Source organism: Danio rerio, chromosome 24, assembly GCF_052040795.2.
Source record: "Danio rerio strain M-AB ecotype USA chromosome 24, GRCz13ab, whole genome shotgun sequence".
Lineage (NCBI taxonomy): Eukaryota > Metazoa > Chordata > Actinopteri > Cypriniformes > Danionidae > Danio > Danio rerio.
In genome coordinates, this window is record NC_141044.1 from 41,302,501 (window position 1) to 41,330,081 (window position 27,581).

The 27,581-nt window shown below is 40.4% G+C and overlaps 2 protein-coding genes across 7 annotated transcripts in view; one reads left to right on the top strand and one right to left on the bottom strand.

The window, feature by feature from the left end:
* LOC101884567 (SH3 and multiple ankyrin repeat domains protein 1) overlaps positions 1-27,581 on the bottom strand; it is a 146,770-nt gene that overhangs the window by 35,490 nt on the left and 83,699 nt on the right. For 4 of the 6 annotated variants that reach the window (XM_087309963.1, XM_087309964.1, XM_087309966.1 and 1 more), the window contains 3 exons: positions 26,359-26,483; positions 21,660-21,773; positions 19,309-19,387 (listed from right to left, as the gene is read on the bottom strand). In XM_087309963.1, the coding sequence (XP_087166089.1) occupies positions 19,309-19,387; positions 21,660-21,773; positions 26,359-26,483 (318 nt within the window). Of the gene's footprint in view, positions 1-6,284; positions 6,479-19,308; positions 19,388-21,659; positions 21,774-26,358; positions 26,484-27,581 lie in introns of those variants that run through there. The other 2 variants (XM_087309967.1, XM_087309968.1) reach the window with 1 other exon arrangement.
* Positions 11,663-15,729, top strand: LOC141380764 (uncharacterized). Its single transcript, XM_087310085.1, has 2 exons — positions 11,663-13,218; positions 13,300-15,729. Exons 1-2 carry the CDS (start codon positions 12,771-12,773, stop codon positions 15,666-15,668), a joined length of 2,817 nt encoding a protein of 938 aa, XP_087166211.1. The 5' UTR covers positions 11,663-12,770; the 3' UTR covers positions 15,669-15,729.

Sequence of the window (27,581 nt, forward strand, 5' to 3'; positions counted from 1 at the left end):
CACCGTCTGCTGTAAAAACTAGCCTAGAGCACCGTCTGCTGTTAAAAATTAGCCTAGAGCACCATCAGCTGTTAAAAATTACCCTAGAGCACCATCTGCTGTAAAAAACTAGCTTAGAGCACCGTCTGCTGTAAAAACTAGCCTAGAGCACCATCTGCTGTTAAAAACTAGCCTAGAGCACCGTCTGCTGTTAAATTAGCCTAGAGCACCGTCTCCTGTTAAAAATTAGCCTAGAGCACCATCAGCTGTTAAAAATTACCCTAGAGCACCATCTGCTGTAAAAAACTAGCTTAGAGCACCGTCTGCTGTAAAAACTAGCCTAGAGCACCATCTGCTGTTAAAAACTAGCCTAGAGCGCCGTCTGCTGTTAAAAATTAGCCTAGAGCACCATCAGCTGTTAAAAATTACCCTAGAGCACCATCTGCTGTAAAAAAAACTAGCCTAGAGCATTGTCTGCTGTAAAAACTAGCCTAGAGCACCGTCTGCTGTTAAAAACTAGCCTAGAGCGCCGTCTGCTGTTAAAAATTAGCCTAGAGCACCATCAGCTGTTAAAAATTACCCTAGAGCACCATCTGCTGTAAAAAAAACTAGCCTAGAGCATCGTCTGCTGTAAAAACTAGCCAAGAGCACCGTCTGCTGTTAAAAACTAGCCTAGAGCACTGTCTACTGTTAAACACTAGCCTAGAGCACTGTCTGCCGTTCAAAACTAGCCTAGAGCACCGTCTGCTGTTAAAAACTAGCCTAGAGCACTGTCTGCCGTTCAAAACTAGCCTAGAGCACCGTCTGCTGTTAAAAACTAGCCTAGAGCACTGTCTGCCGTTCAAAACTAGCCTAGAGCACCGTCTGCTGTTAAAAACTAGCCTAGGGCACTGTCTGCTGTTAAAAACTAGCCCAGAGCACCGTCTGCTGTTCAAACTAGTGTAGAGCGCAATCTGCTTTTAAAAATGACCCTAGAGCACCATCTGCTGTAAAAAAAAATAGCCTAGAGCGACATCATTTGCTGTTAAAAACTAGCCTAGAGCACCACCTCCTGTTAAAAAATAGCCTAGAGCACCATCTGTTGTTCAAACATAGCCTAGATCACCATTTGCTGTTCAAAAACTAGCCTAGAGTAGCCTAGAGCACTACCTGCTATTAAAAAATCTAGCCTAGAGCACCATCAGTTGTTAAAAGTACCCTAGAGCACCATTCACTGTTATAAAACTAGCCTACAGGAATTTGCTGTTAAAAAAACTACAGCTACATCTGCTGTTGAAAAACTAGTCTAGAGTGGCATAAGGTGTAACAGACTAGCCTAGACTACCAATCCGATGTTTAAAAAACTAGCCTAGAGTGCCATCTGCTGTTAAAATATAGCTTAGAGCACTACCTGATGTTAAAATCTAGTCTAAAGTAAAATCAAATGTTAAACACTAGCCTAGAGCAGCATCCTCTGTTTAAAAGATAGTCTAGAGCAGGGATGGGTAAAACTCAGTCCTGGAGGGCCGGTGTCCTGCACAGTTTAGCTCCAACTCTAATCACACACACCTGCTTATAGATTTCTAGAGATCTTGAAGACACTGATAAGCATGTTCAGGTGTGCTTGATTAGTGTTGCAGCTAAACTATGCAGGACACCGGCTCTCCAGGACCGAGTTTGCCCACCCCTGGTCTAGAGTAACATCCGCTGTTAAAAACTAGCCAAGAGCACCATCAGCTGTTGAACACTAGCCTAAAGCAAACAACAGCTGTTGAACACTAGCCTAGAGCACCATCAGTTATTAAAATGTAGCCTAGAGCGCCATCCTATATAAAAAAACTAGCCTAGAGTGCCATCTGCAGTTAGAGTGCCCTAAGCTGTAACAGACTAGCCGAGAACACCATTCTGTTGTTAAAAAACTAGCCTACAGTGCCATCTGCTGTTAAAACATAGCCTGGAGCACAACCTGATGTTAAAAACTAGTCTAGAGTGGCATCAGCTGTTAAACACTAGCCTAGAGCAGCATCCTGTTTAAAAGACGGTCTAGAGCAACATCTGCTGTTAAAAACTAGCCTAGAGCACCATTAGCTTTTGAAAACTAGCCTAGAGCACCATCAGTTATAAAAATGTAGCCTAGAACGCCATCCTTTATTTACCCTAGAGCTCCATCTACTGTTAAAAACTAGCCTAGAGCACCATCCGCTGTTGAAAACCAGCCTAGAGTGCCATCTGTTGTTAAAAACTAGCCTAGAAAACTGTCTGAGTTTAAAAACTAGCCTAGAGTGCCATCAGCTGTTAAAAACTAGAATAGAGTATGATTATCTGTTAAAAACTAGCCTAGAGCATCATAATCTGTTAAAAAGAAGCCTAGAGTGCCATCATCTGGTAAATAGCCTACAGCGCCATCATCTGTTAAAAACTAGCCTAGAGAGCCAATATCTGAAACAAAAAACTAGCCTAGTGCAGTATCTGCTGTTAAAAACTAGCTTAGAGACCCATCATCTGAAAAAAGTATCCTAGAGTACTGTCATCTGTTAAAATCTAGCCTAGAGTGCCATCATCTGAAAAAACTAGCCTAGAGTGCCATTATCTGTTAAAATCTAGCCTAGAGCAGCATCATCTGTTAAAAACTAGCCTAGAGCATCATCATCTGAAAAAACTAGTCTAGAGTGCATCATCTAAAAAAAACTAGCCTCAAGCACCATTATCTAAAAAATAAGCCTAGAGAACCATCATCTGTTAAAATCTAGCCTAGAGCAGCATCTGCTGTTAAAACTAGCCAAGAGCACCATCATCTGAAAAACTAGCCTAGAGCAGCATCTGCTGTTAAAACTAGCCAAGAGCACCATCATCTGAAAAACTAGCCTAGAGCAGCATCTGTTGTAAAAAACTAGCCTACATCGCCATCATCCGTGAAAATCTAGCCTACAGCGCCATCATCTGAAAAAAACTAGCCAAGAGCGCCCTCACGTGTTAAAATCTAGCCTAGAGCACCATTGTCTGTTAAAATCTAGCCTAGAGCACACACATATGTTAAAAACTAACCTAGAGAGCCATCATCTGTTAAAATCTAGATTACAGCGCCATCATCTGAAAAAACTAGCCAAGCATCATAATCTGAAAAAACTAGCCTTGAGCGCCATCATCTGGTAAAATCTAGCCTAGAACAGCATCTGCTGTTAACAACTAGCCTAGAGTGCCATCATCTGAAAAAACTAGCCAAGAGCACCATCATCTGAAGAAAAAATAGCCTAGAGCGCCATCATGTGTTAAAATCTAGCCTAGAGCACCATTGTCTGTTAAAAACTAGCCTAGAGTGCTATCCTCTGAAAAAACTAACCTAGAGCAGCATCTGCTGTTAAAAACTACCCTAGAGCGCCATCATCAGGAAAAAAACTAGCCTAGAGCAGCATCTGTTGTTAAAAACTAGTCAAGAGCAGCATCTGCTGTTAAAAACTAGCCTAGAGCATTATCATCTGGTAAAATCTACTGTAGAACACCATGTGCTATTATAAACCAGCCTAGAGCGGCATCTTCTGTTCGAGTGAGAGAATAGCAATGCATTTTAAAACTCTCAGAATCGATGCAGAATCAATTTCTTGAATGATTTTTCGGCACACCTCCAGCAGTTAACAACTTTAAAGAAAGGAAAAAAACTACAATGCATTAAAGCACATGAAATGACTTAAACCTAAAAACCATGAGAAATATTAAACTAGTCAGCTGTTGTCTCTGTCAAGAGAAACAATATATTTCAAATGCTTTGCAAATTATGCATACTGAAACCTCTCTGATTGGTGGATTTTTCCTTACTCCATCATGGGTAACGCAGTTTCTGCATGAATTTAAAGTTGATATTGAGAGTTATTGTGGAAAGACTGCTTTAACAATCCATTACCAACTGCAGAGCTCACAACAGTTTTACCAGTTATTGTTAAAAATCAATTTCCCTTAGAGCCTGTGCTCTATTGCAGTGCTCTTTATCTTCTACCACAATAATTCTGCTACATTCCCAATCGTTCAGATGAGCTCAGGTTCTGACAAATTTACCAGTGTAAAATACACACTACGGCATATTTGTTCAATCAACATTATTCATTCATTCACTTCAGTTTAGTCCCTTTAATCATCAGGAGTCGCCACAGTGGAATTAACTGCCAACTTATTCAGCATATATATTACACAGCGAATGCCATTCCAGCTTCAACCCAGTACTGGGAAACACCCATACACTCTCACATGCACAATCATAGGCTACGGCCAATTTAGTTAATTCAATTCACCTATACCACATGTGTTAGGACTGTGGAGGAAACCGGAGCACCCTGAGGAACCCCACGCCAACACAGGTGGAACATGCAAACTCTACATTAGGCGTGGGACGATAACCATGTTCAAGGTATACCGCGATTTGAAAAAAGTCAAGGTTTTAAAACAGTCAAAATTTTCTACTATATAGTTCCTAAAGTACGAGTACGATTTTTGTATTTACATTTTTTAGGACAACAGTATCTCCAGCAGAAAAGCTGAAACTAATGAAGACAGCAGAAGTCAACGATTCATTTGATTTATTAAGCCTGACATACTGCTCCAAAATATTTTAAATGTTTCCCAAATTAAAATATATTGTGTACAAAGGGGGAAAATGTTTTGTTTTTTACCCAGACATTTAAAAAGAATAGATTTTAGAGCAGTAATCTGAATACCGTGATACCGTCAATAGCATGATATCGTCAGAATCTTACACCGGCCCATGCCTACTCCACATAAAAATGCCAACTGGCCTAGCCGGGGCTCAAACCAGTGACCTTCTTGCTGTGAGGCAACAGTGCAAACACCAAGCCACCGTGTCACCTTTCAACATGCTATTATATTTCTTAAATAAAATTAATTACATCCCAAAAACACATTAAAAATGTACAGTTTCAGCATTAAAATAAGTCCACACATCCATGCCACATTTCTTCAAGCAAGCTAACAAAATGTTCAGATTACTGGAATGCTATTTCAGGAAACTAAGCTTTACTCTAACTTCCTCAATACATTCAACTGAAGTTTACATTTTTTAAAATTCCCATGCAACATATTTGCTAGAAATTGATCCATCTCGAATTTAATCCAACCAAACAGCAGCATTTCCCTACTTCAACACCGTTCAACATTCACCATCCAGCACAGAAATATTGACAACCCACAAAACCACAAGGTTTAACAGCAGCTCACAACAAACATATGAGATGTACCTGAATGGCAGCGGAAAATATGATGCATAATTACGACAGAGAGCAGCCAATCACTAAAATACATGCATATACATCACTTTACACTGCAAGAAAGGGAAAGAAACTGACATTGTAAACAAAACAAGAGTATATTTTTAAGTTTTTCTATCTTAAAATAGCGTGTTTAATCTAAATCTACAACCTCAAGCTCAAAAAAGTAAACTTTCACAATTATTTTTCAAACCAGGAACACAAACGCAGACAGAGATTGAAAATCCATTCACATAGTTAATCCACATTTGACTCCAGGAATCAACATTTACATCAACACATACAAAATGTAAACTAATTAAATCCAGATTATCTTAAATTAAATTCAGTTTCTCCGAAAAACGTGTTTGAATGCAAGAAAAAAAAAGATAAATCCACAAACATGACAAGTTTTCTCATATTCTACAAGTTAATCCATCTGGAATCTGAATCCAACAGCAGGATATTCCCCTACTTGAACATCATACAGCATCTGTGTAGGAATGACAGCAAGAAAGACTGTGATGCATAAATGACGATACACACACATCTGTGCGGTATTTGATCGCAACTTTCTATGATGCACACTTTCACACACACACACACACACACACACATATATACACATATATATATATATATATATATATATATATATATATATATATATATATATATATATATATATATATATATATATATATATATATATATATATACACCCATAGTGACTCATACCCATTCCACTGCTTCACGAACACACATACATGTCACATGAACTCACACAACACACAGAAAAAAAAAAGAAAAATGTTTCTCCTGCCGTCGTATGCACAATGACAGTAATATTCACGACTCATTTACACAGAGAGGGACTGACTTGATGTATGATAAACGACCACAAACACACACACACACACACACACTCACACACAGATGATACTGTATATGAAAACATTGATTCTGCTCAACAGTCTGTCTGCTACCTCTTCAGAGCATCCATCAGCCTCTCTCGCTCTCTCTCGCTCTATCTCTCTCTCCGCAGCGACAATAAAAGAATGGAGCAGCCAATACCTGTAAATGAACCAGACGCTGCGGTTCTGGGGACCGAGCGAGGGCCATGAGGATGAGAGGGAGAGAGGGAGAGACAGGTCTTTCTCTCCGTATCCCCCCATTGCCATGTCCCCCCCTCCTCGGAGTCCTCCTCCTCCTCCTCTCCGGCCTCGCGTCTCTCAGCGCTCACACATCCAGAGGAGAGAGAGAAAGAGAGAAAGAGAGAGAGAGAGCAGATCTACATGCTTCAGAACGAGAGAGAGAGAGAGAGAGAGAGAGAGAGAGAGAGAGAGAGAGAGGGAGGGTTTAACAGAGCTCACATTCAGTCACTGCGACATTCAGAGAGAGAGACCGAGCGAGGAGGGGTTGTGTGAAAAAAAAGAGGAGGGAGAAAGAGCGAAAGAAGCCAGTGTGGGAGAGAAACACGCTTTAAAGGAATAGTTCACTCCCGCTCTCGTTTGCAACCTGTGTGATTTTCTTTCTAGCGCTGAACATGACGGGAGACTTTTAGATGAATGATCATGATGCCCTGTCATGGTGTACTGTGACCAGGGGCTGTCGAGATACTAAAAACACCCTAAAAAAGTATCGCAGGTTGCAAAATGTAGTTTAATGATGTCATATTTAAGAGACAAATGCAACAGCATTCATGAACCAAACAGTAGCTTTAATCTAAAGACAAACACGCCGCATTCAGGTTTTGCAAATTCATGTAAAACTGCATTCACTGTTCATAAACCCAAGTTTTTCTTAGCTTTATTTTGAAATGCTAACAATAAGTGCACCCAAAAGTATCTCAATTAGCAGAATGTAGCTTCATATTATATTTAAGAATCAAATAAGATCTGCATTCATACATTTAACAGAGGCTTTAGTATAGAGCTAGTCCATGCTTTTATGACTTCTAGGCTGGATTACTGTAATGCTCTGTTTGCTGGCTGTCCAGCATCCTCTATTAACAAACTTTAGCTAGTACAAAATGCAGCTGCCAGAGTTCTTACAAGGTCTAGAAAATATGATCACATCACCCCGATTTTATCCTCCCTAAACTGGCTGCCTGTTAAGTTTTGCATTGATTTAAAAATATTGCTTCTTACCTATAAGGCTTTAAATAGTCTAGCTCCTGTTTATCTAACCAACCTTCTGTCTTGATACAGTCCAACCCGCTCTTTAAGATCTCAAAACTCAGGGCTTCTGGTAGTACCTAGAATAGCAAAGTCGAGTAATGGCGGACGAGCCTCCTCATTTATGGCTCCTAAACTCTGGAATAGCCTTCCTGATAATGTCCGAGGCTCAGAAACACTCTTGCAGTTCAAAACTAGATATTTTTAGTAAAGGACACACTTAGCGGTCACTTCAGCTTAGCGGTATGATACATTAATGTGCTCCACACAGGTCTCTTCATCTCATTTATATACACTTTGAACAGCAGCTACGTTAATTATTCTCTTTATTCTCTATTTCCACCTGGGGATACTCATCCTGAGGCCTTTAGACCACGCAGCACCATTGATTTGATCCAAGACCAGCGACAAGATGATCCCAAGGTTTCCATATACTGGACCAGGCCGTATCCTGAGCAGCTGCTTTGGTGGTCATGGGGGAGTGGAGAGCTTATTCCTGTGACACTCCAGGGACAGACAAGTCTTCTCTGAGATCCAGCTTCCAGCCTCCGGTGCTTAGAGTGTAGCTCTGCACAAGACGTTTCGCCAGAGGAGAAATGGTCGTGCCCATCTGAGCCTGGTTCACTCGAGGTTTTTTTTTCCTTCACTTTCACCAACTGGTAAAGTTTTTTTTTTCCTCGCCGCTGTGGCCACTAGATTGCATGGTTTGGGATCTGACAATCAACACAAGCTTTAGACATGTCTTTAATGAAAGGAGACGAGCGGCAAACCCGGATTTCCTCATTTCCAGATGAGAAAAACACGAGTGAAAAATGTTCCTTAGACACGTATTTCTGCCACGAGTCGCGTGCACTGTAATCCATACGTGAGTCCAGCTGCGCTCTCATAGCGGGAAAATGCAAACAAAACCTTCAATGCAGCACATAATAAAAGCAACACTGACGACTCGTAACTCCAAACAACTCTTCTACTCCCACTTGTTTTGGCAACACAACGTGGCGTCTCTCTGCCGTCTGAACACTGTAACAGTGTTCGAAGCTATCATGCATTTTCTTGAGGTTGCTCCGTATACACAAGAGAGCGCGCTGATTGGTTTGAGCCAAGTCTTTCTCATGATTGAATGCAGCACACTCAACGGCGTCACGAAATACTCCCAGGTACAGACGTCCAGTCTACACGCTGGAATACACACAAGGAACCAATCCGTGTGATGCAGCTTCAAAAAATTTGTTTCAAACCGGAAGAACCAATTTGTTCGAAACAACGCAAAAACAATCCATTTTCACTTTTTTTTTTATGAAATATGTGTCCTAATAGTGTTTTTAGCAGTGTGGGACACATATACAGTACGACTGTCAACAGCTCAACAAATGTGTTTTGGTGTTTCGTGACCCTTTAAGATTCACATTCATGCGTTGAGAAAGTGCTTTTATGCAAAGGGGGTTCCTTTGCATTTAAAGTGTATATTTCATGTAAAATGCAGGCACTGCACATCAAGTGCATGGTTTTTCAACTCTTTATTAAGTTAGATGGAGCAGTGGTTCCCAAAGTGGGGGTCGAGACCCCCTGGGGGATCGCAAGACAATGAAGGGGGGTCGTTTGAGGATTTCCAAAAAATTCATATATGTTATTAAACAATTAAAATTAAAAATGTTTCACCTATAACCTGAAGATTATAAAATAGTATTTAATAATTACATAAAAAACAACAACATGCAAATAAAAAGCCATCAGCCCTTCAATTCTATCTACATTGGATTGCGACCCCTGGGGTTATTATGCTAGGTAATAGTGTTAGTTGCGGCAGATTGATTTTACAGCACAATGTTAAAATATTCAATAATTATTAATATCGAATGATGTGAAACATGATATTGTGATAATTTTTTTGCAATATCACCCAGCCCAATTTTGACATCTTCACTCACGTACACTAAAAATAAAGGTCACGACTGAACAAAGAGGACGACCTCCAAGTCTTGTGCTGTCAACATTGCCCACCATTCTTATTAAGTGAGGTTAATATCAATTTAAAAAAATTAATAACGACTATAAAAAATAATATGGTTGTTAGACTTTTTTGTTTTGTCAATAAGCTCGCTCACATCTGGTATGTGGCCATTGTTGTGTGCAATGCTTGTATGTTTGTGAAAACTTTTTTGGGGACGCAAGGCACTGGAAATGTTATTTTGGGGGTTACAAGCTGAAAAGTTTGGGAACCCCTAAGACACAGCAATGCTTGATTTAATGATTCAGACAAGACCCAATAGTGGGTTCACAAGACTAAATACGATTTTCCAAATATTATTTGTAAGAAATACTTAATGATCAAACTTGACTGCTTGAAAAATTGCTTGCAGCTGCATTTTAGGTACAATTAGTGCAGGTGCACGAATCATCCTCTAATGAAATGTCATTTCAGTTTTACTTTCTGACTGTGAATATCCATACACAGTCAAAAACAGAGTGACATATAAGCTCTGAAAAAAAAAAGTCATAAAGTCAGCTGACTGGTTTCTCTCCTGCATTTCACACGAGTCTCTTCACATCTTAAAACTCTGCATAAATTATATGCTAGCAGAACTTCTGACTGAAGCTGCGTGCTAAATGATCTCTTTCCACAAACTAAACACAACAAATAAAACCAGAATACACTGTCGAAAATGCTGGGCTCCACACCATTCCTGCATGTTGTCCCAACACAAATTGAATAAGTTTACTGTTTTCACAAATTTAAGCAGATTGAATGTAAAGCAATTACATTCTTCCCCAAGTAATCTGAATTAAAGCTAAATAAACCGTGTGTGTTTTACTGTATTTTTAGTCAAATAGTTGCTGTCTTGGTAAGCAAAATATATTTAGTCTCTTAAAACAACATGAACTGTATTAAAACTGATCCTTTTAGGATGAAAAACACCACAATTGAGGTTTGTAATAACACGAGGTTAAATAAATAATGAGAGAATTGTCATTTTTGGGCAAGCTTTTACTTCCATACCGGACTTGGAGATGAATTGTGGCATTTGTCATGAGTGGGTGAGAGAGATGCGAATGGATACTGGTGTTCACCGGCGCACACACACACACACACACACACACTCGGCCTGCATGGCAACAGATGATCAAGACAGCTTATATGTACACACACACACACACACACACACACACACTAACTTACATATGACAACGTAAGCACACAGTTTTACATATTCACTGTAAAGCAGCTCTTTTCAGCTGAGGCACTGAATGTGAGAGAGAGAGAGACAGATCTGATAGAGGACAGACAGCAGCGGCTCACACCGCATGTGTTAATATTCCACATGAGAGCCACAGATCCAAACATTGTTGTGTAATTTTTTGAAAGTGGCTGTGACATTTTCATAGCCATCTAGAGAGGCAGAAGCTCGCTTTTTTACACCTGAGAGCAAACGTTTGAAACAGGAAGCGGCTGCTTATATTTCATTTGATGAATCCAATCGACAAAAAAACATTGCAGATTTAACTTGATCAACATTTATAGGATATACAGGGTTCATTGCTAAGGATTTTTTCTACTGGCCCGATTGTGCCAGTGGTTCAGATTTTTACTTTAGTAGATCCTGTTTCTGTTTATGAAATTGATTCATTTGTTAAGTGGTGATGAAAACTTTTTAAAAGTAAATACAAAAAAAAACAAAAACAAAGGAAATAATCTTTGATCCCAAGTGTGTTATCGAGAATTTACCAGTGTCTGTACATAATCAAGAAATCACTCAGGTACCCCTGCTGAAAAATCCAGCTTAAACCAGCCTAGGCTGGTTGGCTGGTTTTAGCTGGTTGACCAGCCTGGTTTTAGAGGGGTTTTGGCCATTTCCAGGCTGGTTTCCAGCCATTTCCAGCCTGGTCTTAGCTGGTCAGGCTGGAAAATTACCAGCCAAATCCAGCTACAACCAGCTTGACCAGCCTGGATTAAGCTGGATATAGCTGGTTTTGGCTGGACTCCCAGCTTGGCTAGGCTTGTCAAGCTGGTTTTAGCTGGTCATCTCCCAGCCTGACCAGCTAAGACCAGGCTGGAAATAGCTGGAAACCAGCCTGGAAGTGGCCAAAACCCCTCTAAAACCAGCCTGATCGACCAGCTAAAACCAGCCTAGGCTGGTTTAAGCTGGATTTTTCAGCAGGGAGTCATACAAGTATTTGGGAATTCATATAGAGCGGTCTCTAACATGGGACACTCATGTAAACTGGATCTGTGAAAAGCTTCACCAAAGACGAAGGAGAAGCACTTTAGCAGCATCTAGAACAGCAGCCTGTAAGTACATTTAAGATTTGTTTCAGTTGTTGTGTATGGTTTGAGGACTTGTTTCCAGCTGTTTGTGTAAAGTTGTAGGACATTTAAAACTTGCTTTCAGTTGTGTATAATACTAGAAGTTGTTTAGCCACTGTTTCCTTGGTTACTATAAGAGCTTGTGTAGCGAACGCAGACGCGGTTCGCGTCGTCCGCCTCAGTTTCGGCCCTTGTTTTGACTCGGGAGGCGTGTCCAAACGCCAGGTAACCACTATATAGTGAGCACGGTAGCATTAGTCGGCAGGAGAAGCACTTTAGCAGCATCTAGAACAGCAGCCTGTAAGTACATTTAAGATTTGTTTCAGTTGTTGTGTATGGTTTGAGGACTTGTTTCCAGCTGTTTGTGTAAAGTTGTAGGACATTTAAAACTTGCTTTCAGTTGTGTATAATACTAGAAGTTGTTTAGCCACTGTTTCCTTGGTTACTATAAGAGCTTGTGTAGCGAACGCAGACGCGGTTCGCGTCGTCCGCCTCAGTTTCGGCCCTTGTTTTGACTCGGGAGGCGTGTCCAAACGCCAGGTAACCACTATATAGTGAGCACGGTAGCATTAGTCGGCAGGAGAAGCACTTTAGCAGCATCTAGAACAGCAGCCTGTAAGTACATTTAAGATTTGTTTCAGTTGTTGTGTATGGTTTGAGGACTTGTTTCCAGCTGTTTGTGTAAAGTTGTAGGACATTTAAAACTTGCTTTCAGTTGTGTATAATACTAGAAGTTGTTTAGCCACTGTTTCCTTGGTTACTATAAGAGCTTGTGTAGCGAACGCAGACGCGGTTCGCGTCGTCCGCCTCAGTTTCGGCCCTTGTTTTGACTCTCGAGGCGTGTCCAGCTGAATTCAATCAGCTAACGTTAGTGCTTTGGGGTTATATAAACAACTAGTTCACCGCGGCAGCGATCGCGGCAGCCTCGTGTGAAGACCGCCTCGTGTGAAGACCGACGAGTGTAAAGACCATCGACTCTACCTGCGCGACTCCACCGAGCAAAGACACCGACAAAGCACTTGAGTACTTTACTGTATTGTTTTACTTTACACTTATTTTTGTTGTCAGCGCACTTTTATTATGTGTTTTCTAATTCCTGTTGTTACTAACACTCGCAAAACACGGGAGGTACGCTGCAGGCGTAATCCTCACAACCTTCGTTCAATACATGTATCTACTATTTCACAACTCTCTCTCTCCGTGGGCCTCTGGAACTGTCAATCAGCTGTTAACAAGGCTGATTTTATTACCTCCATAGCTACATATTCTGACTATAATCTCATGGCTCTAACTGAGACCTGGTTGAGGCCGGAGGACACTGCTACACATGCTACTCTTTCTGCTAATTTCTCTTTTTCCCACACTCCTCGTCAGACAGGGAGAGGGGGTGGGACTGGACTACTAATTTCCAAAGAATGGAAATTTACTCTGATACCGTCCCTGCCAACAATCAGCTCCTTTGAATTCCATGCAGTCACCATTATCCACCCCTTCTACATAAATGTGGTTGTCATCTACCGCCCACCAGGTAAATTAGGTCACTTCCTAGATGAACTGGATGTTCTTCTCTCATCTTTTTCTAATTTTGCCACTCCCTTATTGGTGCTAGGTGACTTCAACATTTACGTTGACAAACCGCAAGCTGCAGACTTTCAGACTTTGCTTGCCTCTTTTGACCTAAAAAGAGCACCTACTTCTGCTACCCACAAATCAGGTAATCAGCTAGACCTTATTTACACACGACACTGCTTCACTGATCAAACAATAGTAACTCCACTACAAATATCTGATCATTTCCTTCTGTCTCTCAACATCCACATTACTCCTGAGCCGCCACACACTCCAACACTGGTTACCTTTCGCAGAAACCTACGATCTCTCTCACCCAATAGACTATCCACCATTGTTTCAGACTCTCTTCCTCCATCTCGCAAACTCACTGCACTTGATTCGAACAGTGCCACTAATACACTCTGCTCCACACTAACATCATGTCTAGACCGATTATGTCCTCTTGCATCCAGGCCAGCCCGTGCCAGTCCTCCTGCACCCTGGCTCTCGGATGCTCTCCGTGAGCATCGCTCAAAACTTCGGGCTGCAGAGAGAATTTGGCGGAAAACTAAAAATCCTGCACATCTCTTAACATACCAAACTCTTCTGTCCTCTTTCTCAGCTGAGGTTACTTCTGCAAAGCAGACGTATTACCGTCTGAAAATCAACAATGCCACTAATCCTCGCCTACTTTTTAAAACATTTTCCTCCCTCCTCTATCCTCCTCCTCCACCCGCATCCTCCACACTTACTACTGATGACTTTGCTACATTCTTCTGCACCAAAACTGCAAAAATCAGTGCTCAATTTGCTGCACCTACAACAAACACGCAAGATACAACACCAACACCACACACACTCACCTCTTTTTCTCAGCTCTCTGAGTCTGAGGTGTCCAAACTTGTGCTATCTAGCCATGCAACCACCTGTCCACTCGATCCCATTCCCTCTCATCTCTTGCAAGCCATCTCTCCTGCAGTCATACCAACACTGACTCACATAATTAACACATCTCTTGACTCTGGTTTATTCCCCACTACATTTAAGCAGGCTAGGGTAACCCCACTGCTAAAGAAACCCAACCTGGACCATACGCTACTTGAAAACTACAGACCAGTATCCCTGCTTCCATTCATGGCCAAGATTCTGGAGAAAGTAGTGTTCAATCAAGTCCTGGACTTTCTTACTCAAAACAATCTCATGGACAACAAGCAATCTGGCTTTAAGAAAGGCCACTCAACTGAGACTGCCCTGCTCTCGGTCGTGGAGGATCTCAGACTGGCTAAAGCAGACTCTAAATCATCAGTCCTCATTTTGCTGGACTTGTCAGCTGCTTTTGACACTGTCAACCACCAGATCCTGCTATCTACGCTTGAGTCACTGGGCGTTGCGGGCACTGTTATACAATGGTTCAGATCTTACCTCTCTGACAGGTCATTCAGGGTGTCTTGGAGGGGAGAGGTGTCCAACCTACAGCATCTAAACACTGGGGTACCTCAAGGCTCTGTTCTTGGGCCACTTCTCTTCTCCATCTACACATCATCTCTAGGACCAGTCATCCAGAGACATGGATTCTCCTACCACTGCTATGCTGATGACACCCAGCTATACCTCTCTTTTCATCCTGATGATCCCTCGGTTCCAGCTCGTATCTCAGCCTGCCTGTTGGATATTTCACACTGGATGAAAGATCATCATCTTCAGCTGAACCTCGCAAAAACGGAAATGCTTGTAGTTTCTGCCAACCCGACTCTACACCGTAACTTTTCAATCCAGATGGATGGGGCAACCATTACTGCATCCAAAATGGTGAAAAGCCTTGGAGTAACGATTGATGACCAACTAAACTTCTCTGACCACATTTCTAGAACTGCTCGATCGTGCAGATTTGCACTCTATAACATCAGAAAGATCCGACCCTTCTTATCTGAACATGCAGCTCAACTCCTTGTTCAAGCTCTTGTTCTCTCCAAACTGGATTACTGCAACTCTCTACTAGCTGGGCTTCCAGCTAACTCTATCAAGCCTCTTCAACTGCTCCAGAATGCAGCAGCACGAGTTGTCTTCAATGAACCTAAACGAGCACATGTCACTCCGCTGCTAGTCCGTTTGCACTGGCTGCCAGTTGCTGCTCGCATCAAATTCAAAACTCTGATGTTTGCCTACAAAGTGACTTCTGGCCTAGCACCTTCTTATCTGCACTCACTTCTGCAGATCTATGTGCCCTCCAGAAACTTGCGTTCTGTGAATGAACGTCGCCTCGTGGTTCCATCCCAAAGAGGGAAAAAATCACTTTCCCGAACGCTCACGCTCAATCTGCCCAGTTGGTGGAATGAACTCCCTAACTGCATCAGAACAGCAGAGTCACTCGCTATTTTCAAGAAACGACTAAAAACTCAACTATTTAGTCTCCACTTCACTTCCTAATCTGCAATTGCCTCTTTAAATATCACACTAACTATACAAAAAAAAAAAAAAAAAAAAAATACTAACACTTCCCTTCTTAGACTGTACAGACCTGAAACTTGCCTTTAGTACTTATTCATTGTTGCTCTTAGTTGTGTAAATTGCTTCCTTGTCCTCATTTGTAAGTCGCTTTGGATAAAAGCGTCTGCTAAATGACTAAATGTAAATGTAAATGTAAATGTAAGACTGTATTTTCTACGAGGGTTATGGTTTTATGGTGTTGATAAGAAAATCATGTACTTATTTTATCAAGCTGTATTTGAAAGTGTTATCAGGTATGGTCTATCTACATCAGGGGTGGCCAATCCTGTTCCTGGAGAGCTACCTTCCTGCAGATTTCAGTTGCAACCCATAATCAACACACCTGCCTGTAATTATCAAGTGGTGTTCAGGCTCTAATTAATTGGTTCAGGTGTGTTTGATATGGGTAGCAACCCGCTTGTTAAGTGTGACGTCATGCGAAGCGGCTTCCGGGTCCAAGCGCTCTATTCAACTGAATGGGGAGACTAATGAAATGGTAATAATAAACGTTTACAAAGCGATTTAATGCTTTCGAAAATCACGATCGCAGTATATATGTCCATGCCTAATATCCGATGGCCAGAAAGTGATACATTTTTTATAAATTGTAAAAAATTCGGTATTGTTATGCAGCAAGCCCAGAGATTGTTGTGTACACTATGACTTTATATAAAATTAACTTTAATGTGTGATAGGAATAAAACGTGATCATAAACGAATGATTTCTCCACTCAAATGAACAGTATACATACGTCACAAACACGTCACCACTTAACAAGCGGACTGAAATCTGCAGGAAGGTGGCTCTCCAGGAACAGGATTGGCCACCCCTGATCTACAGGGTATGGCAATCTTTCTGTAAAAAAGAAACTGCAGAACTGCTACAAAACTAATAGGATCTGAAACTTTTACTAGTATACACTCTACGAGCAACGCACTCTGAATGAAGCGAAAAGAATGAATAGAAATGAAAGAATGAAAGTGAAAAGAATAAAAAGAATAACCCATCTCATGTGCTTTTTCCATTTTATGATTTTTACCTTCAGGTAGAAGATACAGAACTTTAGACTTAAGAACTCTTTTATTCCAGCGTGTCAATCAGACTATTGAACACTGAACAACAGTGTGTGTAATTCTTTTGCATGTTGGCTTATTTTTAATTGTTACTGTGTCAGAACCTGCTGAAGTGCTGTGTGAGTCCACAGAAAATTTCCCCTTGAGGGACAATAAAGTATACAAACAAACAAACATACTTGCCCTGCCAAAATGTTCACTGGCCCCACCAAAATTAAAGTTAATAGCTATTCTAAGCCAGGTTTTAAATAAAGTCTCAAAATAACGTCTGTGAATCTAGAATTTAAATATTTAAAAAAAAAATTATAAATCTATAATGAGCAAAATTTAAAACGTAATGTAAACAAAACTGACAATTTGGAAAATGTGCAGGTATTTTATTGCGAAACAAAAGATGGCTGACTTGCCAAACTGACGGCAAACTACAAAAACATCACTTAATTTTAAAGTTGTGTTGTACCCACCTAAATGTTTGCTACCAAGACGTTAGAAACTTTAGAAATGTTGTCATCATGTTGCCATCTCTTTGATACAGAAAAAAAACCGTGCTTACAACATCCAATCAGATAAGAGGACCCGAAAAGTAATACGGTGTATATGACTTCACAAAGAAAGAGCATTTAAAGCCTTAAAAGCACAAACTGTTTCTCAATTCTAAGACTTTATTTGCACGCAATGGACAAATAGTCGCAGGCAAATTAAACTTTGGTTACAGGGCAGCGATGGCCCAAACGGGCCATTAACTATCCTGTCTACTGCCCCGAGCATCTCTCACGCTGGCCCCGGGCCATCAGGCAGTCCTTATTGTTGAGCCCTGTTATACTTGTGCACACATGGACATTCTCAGTAAGAAGATGCAATTGCTAATATATGAGCACAGCACAACCTAAGAGTGCATTTAATTTAGTTTACTTATAAGCATACCAACAGTGTGGTAGTATACAAAGTGTAACTTTTAGGAACTATTTAATATTAACTAATATGCATACAAGTAATAAAAACAGAACAGGGTATGTGTGTTTAATATATGTGCGATGTATGTAAATGCATTTTTTTTCAGTATATAACAAATGTTACCATTGATGATAATACTAAAAGTTCTTTAAAAGTATATTATTTCATGACATTAAGCTTTTACTGTATCTTTACTGAACAAGAATTGTCAAGAAAAATTATATATATATATATATATATATATATATATATATATATATATATATATATATATATATATATATATATATAATTTAATAATATTATATCATATTTAATATAAAAGTTCCACAATGATCCCCAATGCATGATAAATATGTAAATATATATATAAAAACAAATTATATTACTCATAAACATAAATACAAATATATATATATATATATATATATATATATATATAAATATATATATATATATATATATATATTTATATATATATATATATATATATATATATATATATATATATATATATATATATATATATATATATATATATATATCACATGAGTAGCAGTTCGAGTCTCAAAATCCTTTTGTACGAGAAACTGCTTTCTTCCGCCATTCATTCACATCTGCAGCTGATTTCAGAACAGCAGAAACCGTTGCTCATTCACCGTCACTTTAAAGCTAGTGTTTGAATGATTCTGTACTGTCATACTTTAAGTGATGACTAAACAGCTGATTTTGCTGACATTTTAAGATTATAAAGCTGAACGACATGAAATGCCATCAGTATTTCTCTTATGCAATCAGGAGGTCACAATAATTAGGCCCAAAAACGCCAAAGCAAACACTAGCAGATTACTGTGGTATAAACACAGCTCTACAACATACAAAAGAGAGAGATCAACTTAGAATGTCACTTACCTGTTTTATAATGATTTGATAAGCTGCAGTTTAAAATTACGCAGAGTTTTTCTCCTTTAAGGACTTATTATGCGGTCTCTGTCGCCATCTAGTGGCAGAAAGTCAATTGTCGTTGCTCTGCTCAGTATGACAGGCTTATGGATGCCAACGTGCTGTATCACCAAAATTATAAATATTTAAAATAAGCACTAGCTTTTTAAAAACAACTACATTTTTGCCTAAAAAAGCCATAACATTATACTCTCCAACAGCTGGACTATTTGTCAAACTGTATTGATCTGCTTTCCCTCTGTGTGGGCGGAGTAATACACAAGGGTGAGGAGTCTGTATGAGTGCTGATATAAGAGAATATCAGGCTATCAGCCAATCAGATTTGAGAACCAGACAGAACCGCGTGTATTAATATATATAACATAATATAAACATTAGTTCTAATAACATTTTAATTTTTTTTATTTAAATATCTTTACATATAATATTTTTATTGTGTTATGCTTTATAAATGCTATTATTTAAATATAATTAGATACATTAAATAATATCACATCAATTAAAAGTCAATTTAATTCAAATTGAAATATTTATATCCAACAGTGTGTAATGGTCGTACAAGTGAATTGAGATTTTGTTCATTTCCCACCTGGGCACTTCGATGCCATCGTATGTTCCAACTGTATAATGACGAAACAGTTTCCTCCTGGCCTTCTCACTGCGGCTCTCTGAAACACACACACACACACTCTGACACTTAGCACATGTAGGCGTGCATATCTGTGTAAGTGGAAGTGTGATGTATTCAAATTGATGTGATTTTGCATATTCGTGTGCATGAAGATTATGTGAGTAGGCAAATCAGCACAGAGTAAAGCTCTTGGGGACGTTCTAGAAACATGGGAAAAAGAGTCACAATTCAATTAAACAATTCACTGGTGTGTTTTAGGCTTTTCATGCTGCATACAGCTATTCTGTAAATTTCCGTACAAAAACCCACACTTAGATTTAACAAATGCGATCTGTCAGAAGTTTATACATGATTTCTAATTAATCAAACTTGATACTAAAACTATTAATAATGTTTTTTAAATATTTAAACTTAAATGATGCTCTAGTCATCCATGCAAAATGGTTTGGAAATCATAACATTTACACTAAAATATCTTAGCTTCAGATAAGTAAAACTTCAAATGATCATGCATTAGTTTGATATAAAATGTGTGAGATCTCTGAATTTTCATTTATACTATATATGGTCATTCTGAACACTACTGAGGCCATTCTGAGTCACTGAGGCCATTCTGAGTCATAAGCCCCTTTCACACAGTGATACCGGTGAATATATGGAAAATTTCCGGAACGACTTTACCTGTCACCGACTCGGTCCCAGTCACTCCCCTCGCTGGCCAGCAGAGGCCGCCATCTCCGGACTTCTAGCATTACATCATCCACTTACGCTGATTGTGCACACACCTGTCCTGAATCTAGTTAACGACCCACGTACCCTTTATAAGCCGCACACAAACACTCAGTCAGTGCGAAGTCTTCTTTAGCTCCAGCATTACTGAGCGTTATTCCCTCCCTGATCTCTCGTGTACAACTCCAGCCTGTTTCTGACTCTGCTTCGCCTTCTGCCTGCCCACGACCCAAGCCTGATACACGGACTCTGATTATCGCAGCCTGCCTTTGACCCATGCCTGGTAAATCCCCCTGTGTCTGTTTACCGCCAGTATTGATACCTTTCAGACTATTGTTGATGTGTGTTTGCACTTTAGTGCATATTGTGTGTTTGAGTGAAAGCTTGACTAATAAATACTGCATAATGGATCCCTCCGTGTCAGTCTCCTCGTTACACTACCGGTAAATTCAAAAAAGCGCTGTTCACACAGGCGAGGATGTTACGGAATTTTTCTGTTAAAGAGCATTCACACATCCATTCCAAAACACAGGTAAATTCTGACATCATTAACCAGAAATGAGCTTTAAACGGCTGCGCTTTTGTTTGTAAACATTTGACTACATCACAAACTCTGTGAATGGATCAGTATTGTGAACAATTTCGATGAAAACATTTAGAGAAACACTTTTGCATGTCGAGATGTACATGATATGTGTGTGTGCTCATGGGCTGTTTCATGGGCACACGCAAAACTTGAAGGTAAACAAACAACGGCTTATCATAAGCATCTTATCGATAATTATTTACACCGTTGGCATTAAGATGAACATATAAACGTGATCTGACTAACTTCTAGCAGCTGAATGTGTCTGGGAAAATATTCAAAGGCTTTTAGTCTCATAAACCGCGTGGACGTGAATGTGTCTGACTGTTCTGATTGGCTAAAGTAGACGTCTCACGTCAGCACGTTCTAGACGTGCACACGCTCTTTCCTGCAATCTTCCTTTAGCATTCACACTGCACAGCATTCCGGAAAATTACCAGTAATCTTACAACTTCTCTTTCCGGAAAATAGCCAGAACGAATTTACCGGTATTTTCAAAAAGGGCCTGTTCACACATACAGACCTTTCCGGAAAATTGCAGGTAATTTTCCGGAAAGGTCTGTATGTGTGAAAGGGGCTATAATGTGCATTTAAAAATTATTAAAAAAAAAAAAAACTATTTATTAAAAAAAACTGGTTAATCATATGAACCACAAACAAATCATTCAAAACATATTTTAATATAAATCATTTTACATACTTTAATTTCTTCAAACTGGCAAACATTCGACACACTATTGTGCATTTAAAACATTGAAATACATGAATAATCAAGATATATTTAAAAATCTGGTTAAAGGTGCAGTGTGTAAGTTTGACACCCAGTAGTTGAACTAGGTATTGCACGCCTGGTTTAAAACACATCTACAGTACATAATTTTAGTGCGTAGTACAGGTATGTGATTCAGGATGCAGCATTAGTTATTCAATCTCTCCGCTGTTTAAAAGACACACACGTGCTATGAAAGTGAGAGAGTGTGTTTGTGTAAAGTACCTGTTTGTGGCTCCTGGTTTTGGGGAAGCACCTCTTCCACACATTCAGCAGGAAACCAGCCTGTGCGGCCCTTCACTGTTCCTTCCCAGAATCCTCCTTCACCCACACTCAGCACTGATAGAGATAACAGGTCAACACTCAAACGAGCTTTAATTACTCACAAGTTTACACAAACTGAGTTTGCAATTTAATGACATTTAATGGGTGATAAAACAGACGATATTTACAGAATAATAGCTAGGTTTTTCAGGGTGATTTTTGCTAATCTTTGGCTGGTTTAAGCCAAGCGGCAACCTCCCGCTCATCTTCGGGAAGCCAATATGGAATAACTCAAACTGCAATTCATCAAATTCCGCTAGTCCAGGCTCCATATGAAGCAAATTTCTATTGAGCCCACTGTTGAAATGGCCAACTTTACAGCAGAAAAAGGTGTTTACAGACTGGTACAAAGAAAGATTTTGGTTCATATAGCTAATATTACCCTTCATGAAAACTGTGAGGGGGTGAATTATTTTATAACTCATCCATTTCCTTTATATTAGGTTATATTATATAAGCCAAAGCCATATCACCCTGCAGCCCAAGACCTGTTACTCACTGAAGCTTATCAGGGTTGAGACTGGTCAGTACCTGGATGGGAGACCACTAGGGAACACTAGGTTGCTGTTGGAAGTGGTGTTAGTGAGGCCAGCAGGGGGCGCTCAACCTGCGGTCTGATTGAGTCCTAATGCCTCAGTATAAGTGAAGGGGACACTACACTGTCAGTGGGCGCCGTCTTTCGGATGAGACGTTAAACCGTGGTCTTGACTCTCTGTGGTCATTAAAAATCCCATGGCACTTCTTGTGAAAGAGCAGGGGTGTAACCCCGGTGTCCTGGCCAAAGTCTTTCTATCGGTCCTTACGATCATGGCCTCCCAATCATCCCCATCCACCGAATTGGTTCTATCACTGTCTCTCCACTCCCCCAATAGCTGGTGTGTGGTGAGTTCACTGGCGCCGTTGTCCTGTAGCTGCCGTCGCATCATCCAAGTGGATGCTGCACACTGGTAATGGTGTGGAGAGACCCCCCCTCATGATTGTGAAGCGCTTTGAGTGTATGGCCATACACAATAAATGCGCTATATAAATACACATTACATTACATATTAAGTCAGCATAATTAAAGGCGTGGCCACTGGAGTGACAGCCAGGTCTCACTGGTCGCCGACACTTCACCTCAGCTGATTCCAGCTGATTAGCTGCTGAACTCGGCATATTCATTGTATTTCTGTGATGTTTTATGTGGCTTTACACAGTCAGTTGCCTTTTGGAATTATTTCCTATAATTATCAGATGATATGGCATGCTGTGTGCACTTAATTGTGCTCACAAACCATTCACATGGCTTCCATTTCCCAGGTGAGTGAAGTTATGTACTTATATACTATCTCTATAAATGTATTTGTTTTCTTTAAGATCATTTATCATTCATATTTAGAGCTGTAATGCACTCCAGAATCTGACAGACTGATTAGCTATAGGCTCTAGAACAGTCATCTGAAGCTTTGTCATTACAGTGTGCTGCTGGATTTTATCAATAGCCTTGCATTTACCAACACAGACTATATCTGAAGTGTTTGGATGTAATTACCGTTTTCCTCATATTGAAAAACGCCATAAGAACAATACTTAGTGGCTCAATGTATTACAGCAGTGTTTTTAAAAGTCTAAACACTATTGATATAGTGTACAACCAAGCACATGTGGTCAGAACACAAACGAGTCGCAGGTAATGAAGTATTAAGCGTTTCTTCCATAGGAAAGCCAGTCTAAGCAAAATGCCAGCATGTGTCTGTAGCTCCGCTAATGCTCCGCCTCTTTGCCCTTAATTGGTATCCCCCAGTTGGTGCGATAACGTGCAAACAAAATGACAATGGTTGGCCACGCCTACTCAGGGTTCAATGCGAGGGATTATTTCTACTGCCCCGAATGGAAAAGAATAAATGTTTAACAGAACAACTACTAATGTTGTCTTAAACTGTAATTTAATTAAGAAAGGAAACACTGCCCAACTGTTTTCACAGATAAAACAAAAAAGTACTATTATTATTAAGTAAAATACAAGTAATATCATGTGTTTATGGACTTGGAGAAGGCATTCAACCGTGTCCCAAATGGCATTCTGTGAAGGGGGCTTGGGGAGTATGGGGTCAGAGAGCTCTGTTAAGGGCTGTCTCGTGCCTGTATGTAGAGCAGGAGTTTGGTTCGCATTGCCAGCAATAAGTCAAGACTTGTGTCCAGTGCATGTTGGACTCCAGCAGGACTGCCTTTTGTTACCAATTCTGTTCATAATTTTTATGGACAGAATTTCAAAGTGTAGCCTAGGGCTGAAGGGGGTCCAGGTTTGGGGACCACAGAATTTCATCTCTGTTATTTGCAGATTTTGTTGTTCTGTTGGCTTCATCGAACATGGACATGAGAATCAGCACCTATAAGTCCGAGGTCATGGTGCTCCTCCAAAAGAAGGTGGCTTGCCATCTACAGGTTGGGGGAAAGTCCTGTTAGAGGAGTTTAAGTATCTTGGGGTTCTGTTCACGAGTGAGGGAGGGATGGAGCATGAGATTGACAGGCGGATTGGTGCAGTGGCAGCAGTAATGCAGTCTATGTACTGGTCTTGTGGTAAAGAAGGAGCTGAGCCAAAAGGCAAAGCTTTCGATTTACTGGTCAATCTACACTCCTACTTTCCCCTATGGTCATGAGCTTTGGGTCATGACCAAAAGGACAAGATCTCAGATACAAGCAGCTGAAATGAGTTTCAATCGCAGGGTGGCAGGACGCACCCTTAGACAGGGTGAGGAGCTCTGACACCCGGGAGGAGCTCGGAGTAGAGCCGCTGCTCCTCCACATTGAGAGAAGTCAGCTGAGGTGGCTCGGGCATCTGTTTCGGATGCCCCCTGGACGCCTACCCAAGGAGGTGTTCCAGGCATGTCCCACCGAGAGGAGGCCTCGGGAAAGACCCAGGATTATGTCTCTCGACTGGACTGGGAATGCCTCAGGATACCCCAGGAAGAGCTGGAGGAAGTGTCTGGGGAGAGGGAAGTCTGGGGTTCTCTTCTAAGACTGCTGCCCCCGCGACCCGGCCCACAAAAAATAAGTTAAAAATGAAATAATTAATGAACAATATTATGTCTAAACTGTCACTTGACATTAGCAGCAGTTCCGTATCACATTTGCAATGATGCTCCTGTGTTTATTATTTGTTAAAACAGCTCTTCTTTGTTTACTTTGCAGACATCCCAAGTTGGAAAAAGTCATTTCCGGGGGATACAGAGTTGATTTGCGGGAGTTAGCGGATTAGTGGGTGCTTGAAGGGGGGGGGGAGTTGTTGAGTAGTGAGCGACGTATCTGTAAAGGGTGGCGTGTGCGCGCAAGACGTACTTGAAGCTTGGCATAGATATATACACTAGATGTCGCCTGGCCTATTGTTGTCTATTGGACGGAATGCGTCAATAGCGCCGCCATCTTGCTACAGGGTAGCGCTCCTTTGAAATGAATGCGGGACCAAGGTACAGTTGAGGACTGTGGCCATGCAAAGCCAGAGATATACACATATACACATATATCTATGATCGGGAGTTTTTTTTTTTCTAATTACGAAAATTATAATTTTACATCACTTTTCTACATTGATGGATCAGTGACCGCACGCGCATTTCTGACAAAAAGCTTGTGTTTGTGTGTACAGAAATGTACTATCCACCCTGCCTGTTTAATTTGATCTAATCATGTTCTGAAACACACCTCCTCTCCTGCTTTCACTTCTCATACTGACGGAGGGAGCGATTCGTTTGTGAATGAATCCCCCGAACGACTCTTTCACTAAAGTTAGGCGACAATAATATAAGTTTCTGGCAGCGCAGCATCTCGTTGACATATTTCTTTTGCATTGTTTGCTGATTTTATTCAACAAAACTAGCATAAGCCGAGTGTTTAGTGCGAGTTGGAGCTGCTTTGCCGTATGGTGAATGCAGTAAGTGACTGTTATCCTCAATAACGTTACCTGATTAGCACAAAAGTTCAGAACATACAAAAACAGAAAAAAAACTTAATATTACCTATGAAATGTTCTGCCTTTGTGCTTTGTTTTCTTTGTTTGCTTGTTACTACACCCGTAGACAGCGCTAAAGTCCCGCGTCTTCACGTAATGACTTAACGTCTTGACTAGTGCGGTTGAATGACATTTGTCCCGGGAGCACTGTACCAATGTGGCGGCGCTATTGACGCATGCTCAGGGTCCCTATGCGATATCTAGTGTATATATCTATGGAAGAGCGGTGGGGGTGAGTTGCGCGCGACGTACCTGAAGAGCTAGTAGGGATGCAGTGGAGAGAGGGGTGTGCAACATATTTAAGGACCGGGCAGGAGACGCGCGATTTCCGGGAGATTATCATTCATTTGCGGGCATCCGGGAGTGTCTATGCATTTCAGGGATACTCCCGCAACTTCCGGGAGACCTGGGATGTCTGCAAATGCATATTTTGGATGTCTATAGAGATATTTTTGTTTTTATAAATTAGATTCGTTCAAACTAATCTGTTTCATCATGCAGTCAGTGCTTTTGTTTGTTTTATACACAGTGATTATCACAGACAATAAGTCTCCCATTCAGTTTTGGTATGACATTAACTTATAGTGAACAAGATCAGCAAAACGTTCTGACCTTTGACCTTGTCTCCTTTGCTGAAGCTGATTTCGCGCTCGCCGTGAGCCGAGTGTGAACGTGTCGCCACAAACACACGGCCTGGAACAGCACTGTAGAGTCTTTTCCTCTGACCTCCGCCACCTCTACAAACACACAAACACCAAAAAAACGTTCAACGTCAAGCTGAATAGTATGGTTTGCACTTTAACTTACTTATTTTCATTTTATTTAACATTTATATGATTTTTAAACACAGTGCAAGTAACATATTAATAATATTTTTTGGCGGCACGATGTCTCAGTGGCTAGCACTGTGGACTCACAGCAAGAAGGTTGCTGGTCCAGGTCCCAGCTGGGTCAGTTGGCATTTCTGTGTGGAGTTTGCATGTTCTCCCCGTGTTGGCGTGGGTTTCCTCCGGGTGCTCTGATTTCCCCCACAGTCCAAACACATGCAGTATAGGTGAATTGGATAAACTAAATTGGCCGTAGTGTATGAGTGTGCGTGTGTGAATGTGAGAGTGTATGGGTGTTTCCCATTACTGGGTTAAGGCTGAAAGGGCATTGGCAGCATAAAACATATGCTGGATAAGTTGGCGGGTTATTAAATGAATTAATATTTTATTTAACATTTATACGATTTTTAAATATTTATGCAAATAACAAAATAATACCAAAGTACAGTAGGTGAGAGTTCAAAGTGGCTATTAACGCCGCAGCATGTACCGCCGCCGTTTGAAATAGGTGCCGCTCTGTTTTTAGTGTATGACCGCAGTTTGTGAATGAGCCGCCAGGGGGCGTAAAGGGACGGGATGCGAACGGACAGAAATAGCCCATACAGCAGCTTTAAATATGCTACTGTGCTTGTAAATGATATTAAACAATAAGTCAAAGCGTTATAATTCCTTCATTAATCATTTAAAATTTGTTAACACGCTTTATTGTAAACTTTTTAAGCGCAAAGAGGATTCATTTTGGAAAATAGAATTGAAGAAGTAAAAGACAACTCTAATGAAAGCACAAACATTTAGTACTAATAAGTAGTCTTAAATAAATAAATAAATAAATACATAAATACATAAATAAATAAAGCAGGCTAAATATAGAAAGATGTTCAGTGTTTGCTATTTTGATAGGACTAAAACAAGACATTTTTATTTATGTTTTATTATTTATGTTGTATGTAGATGACCGCCGAGTGAAATGACTTGCCTTAAAGGGCCTTTGATTATAAGAATCAATAC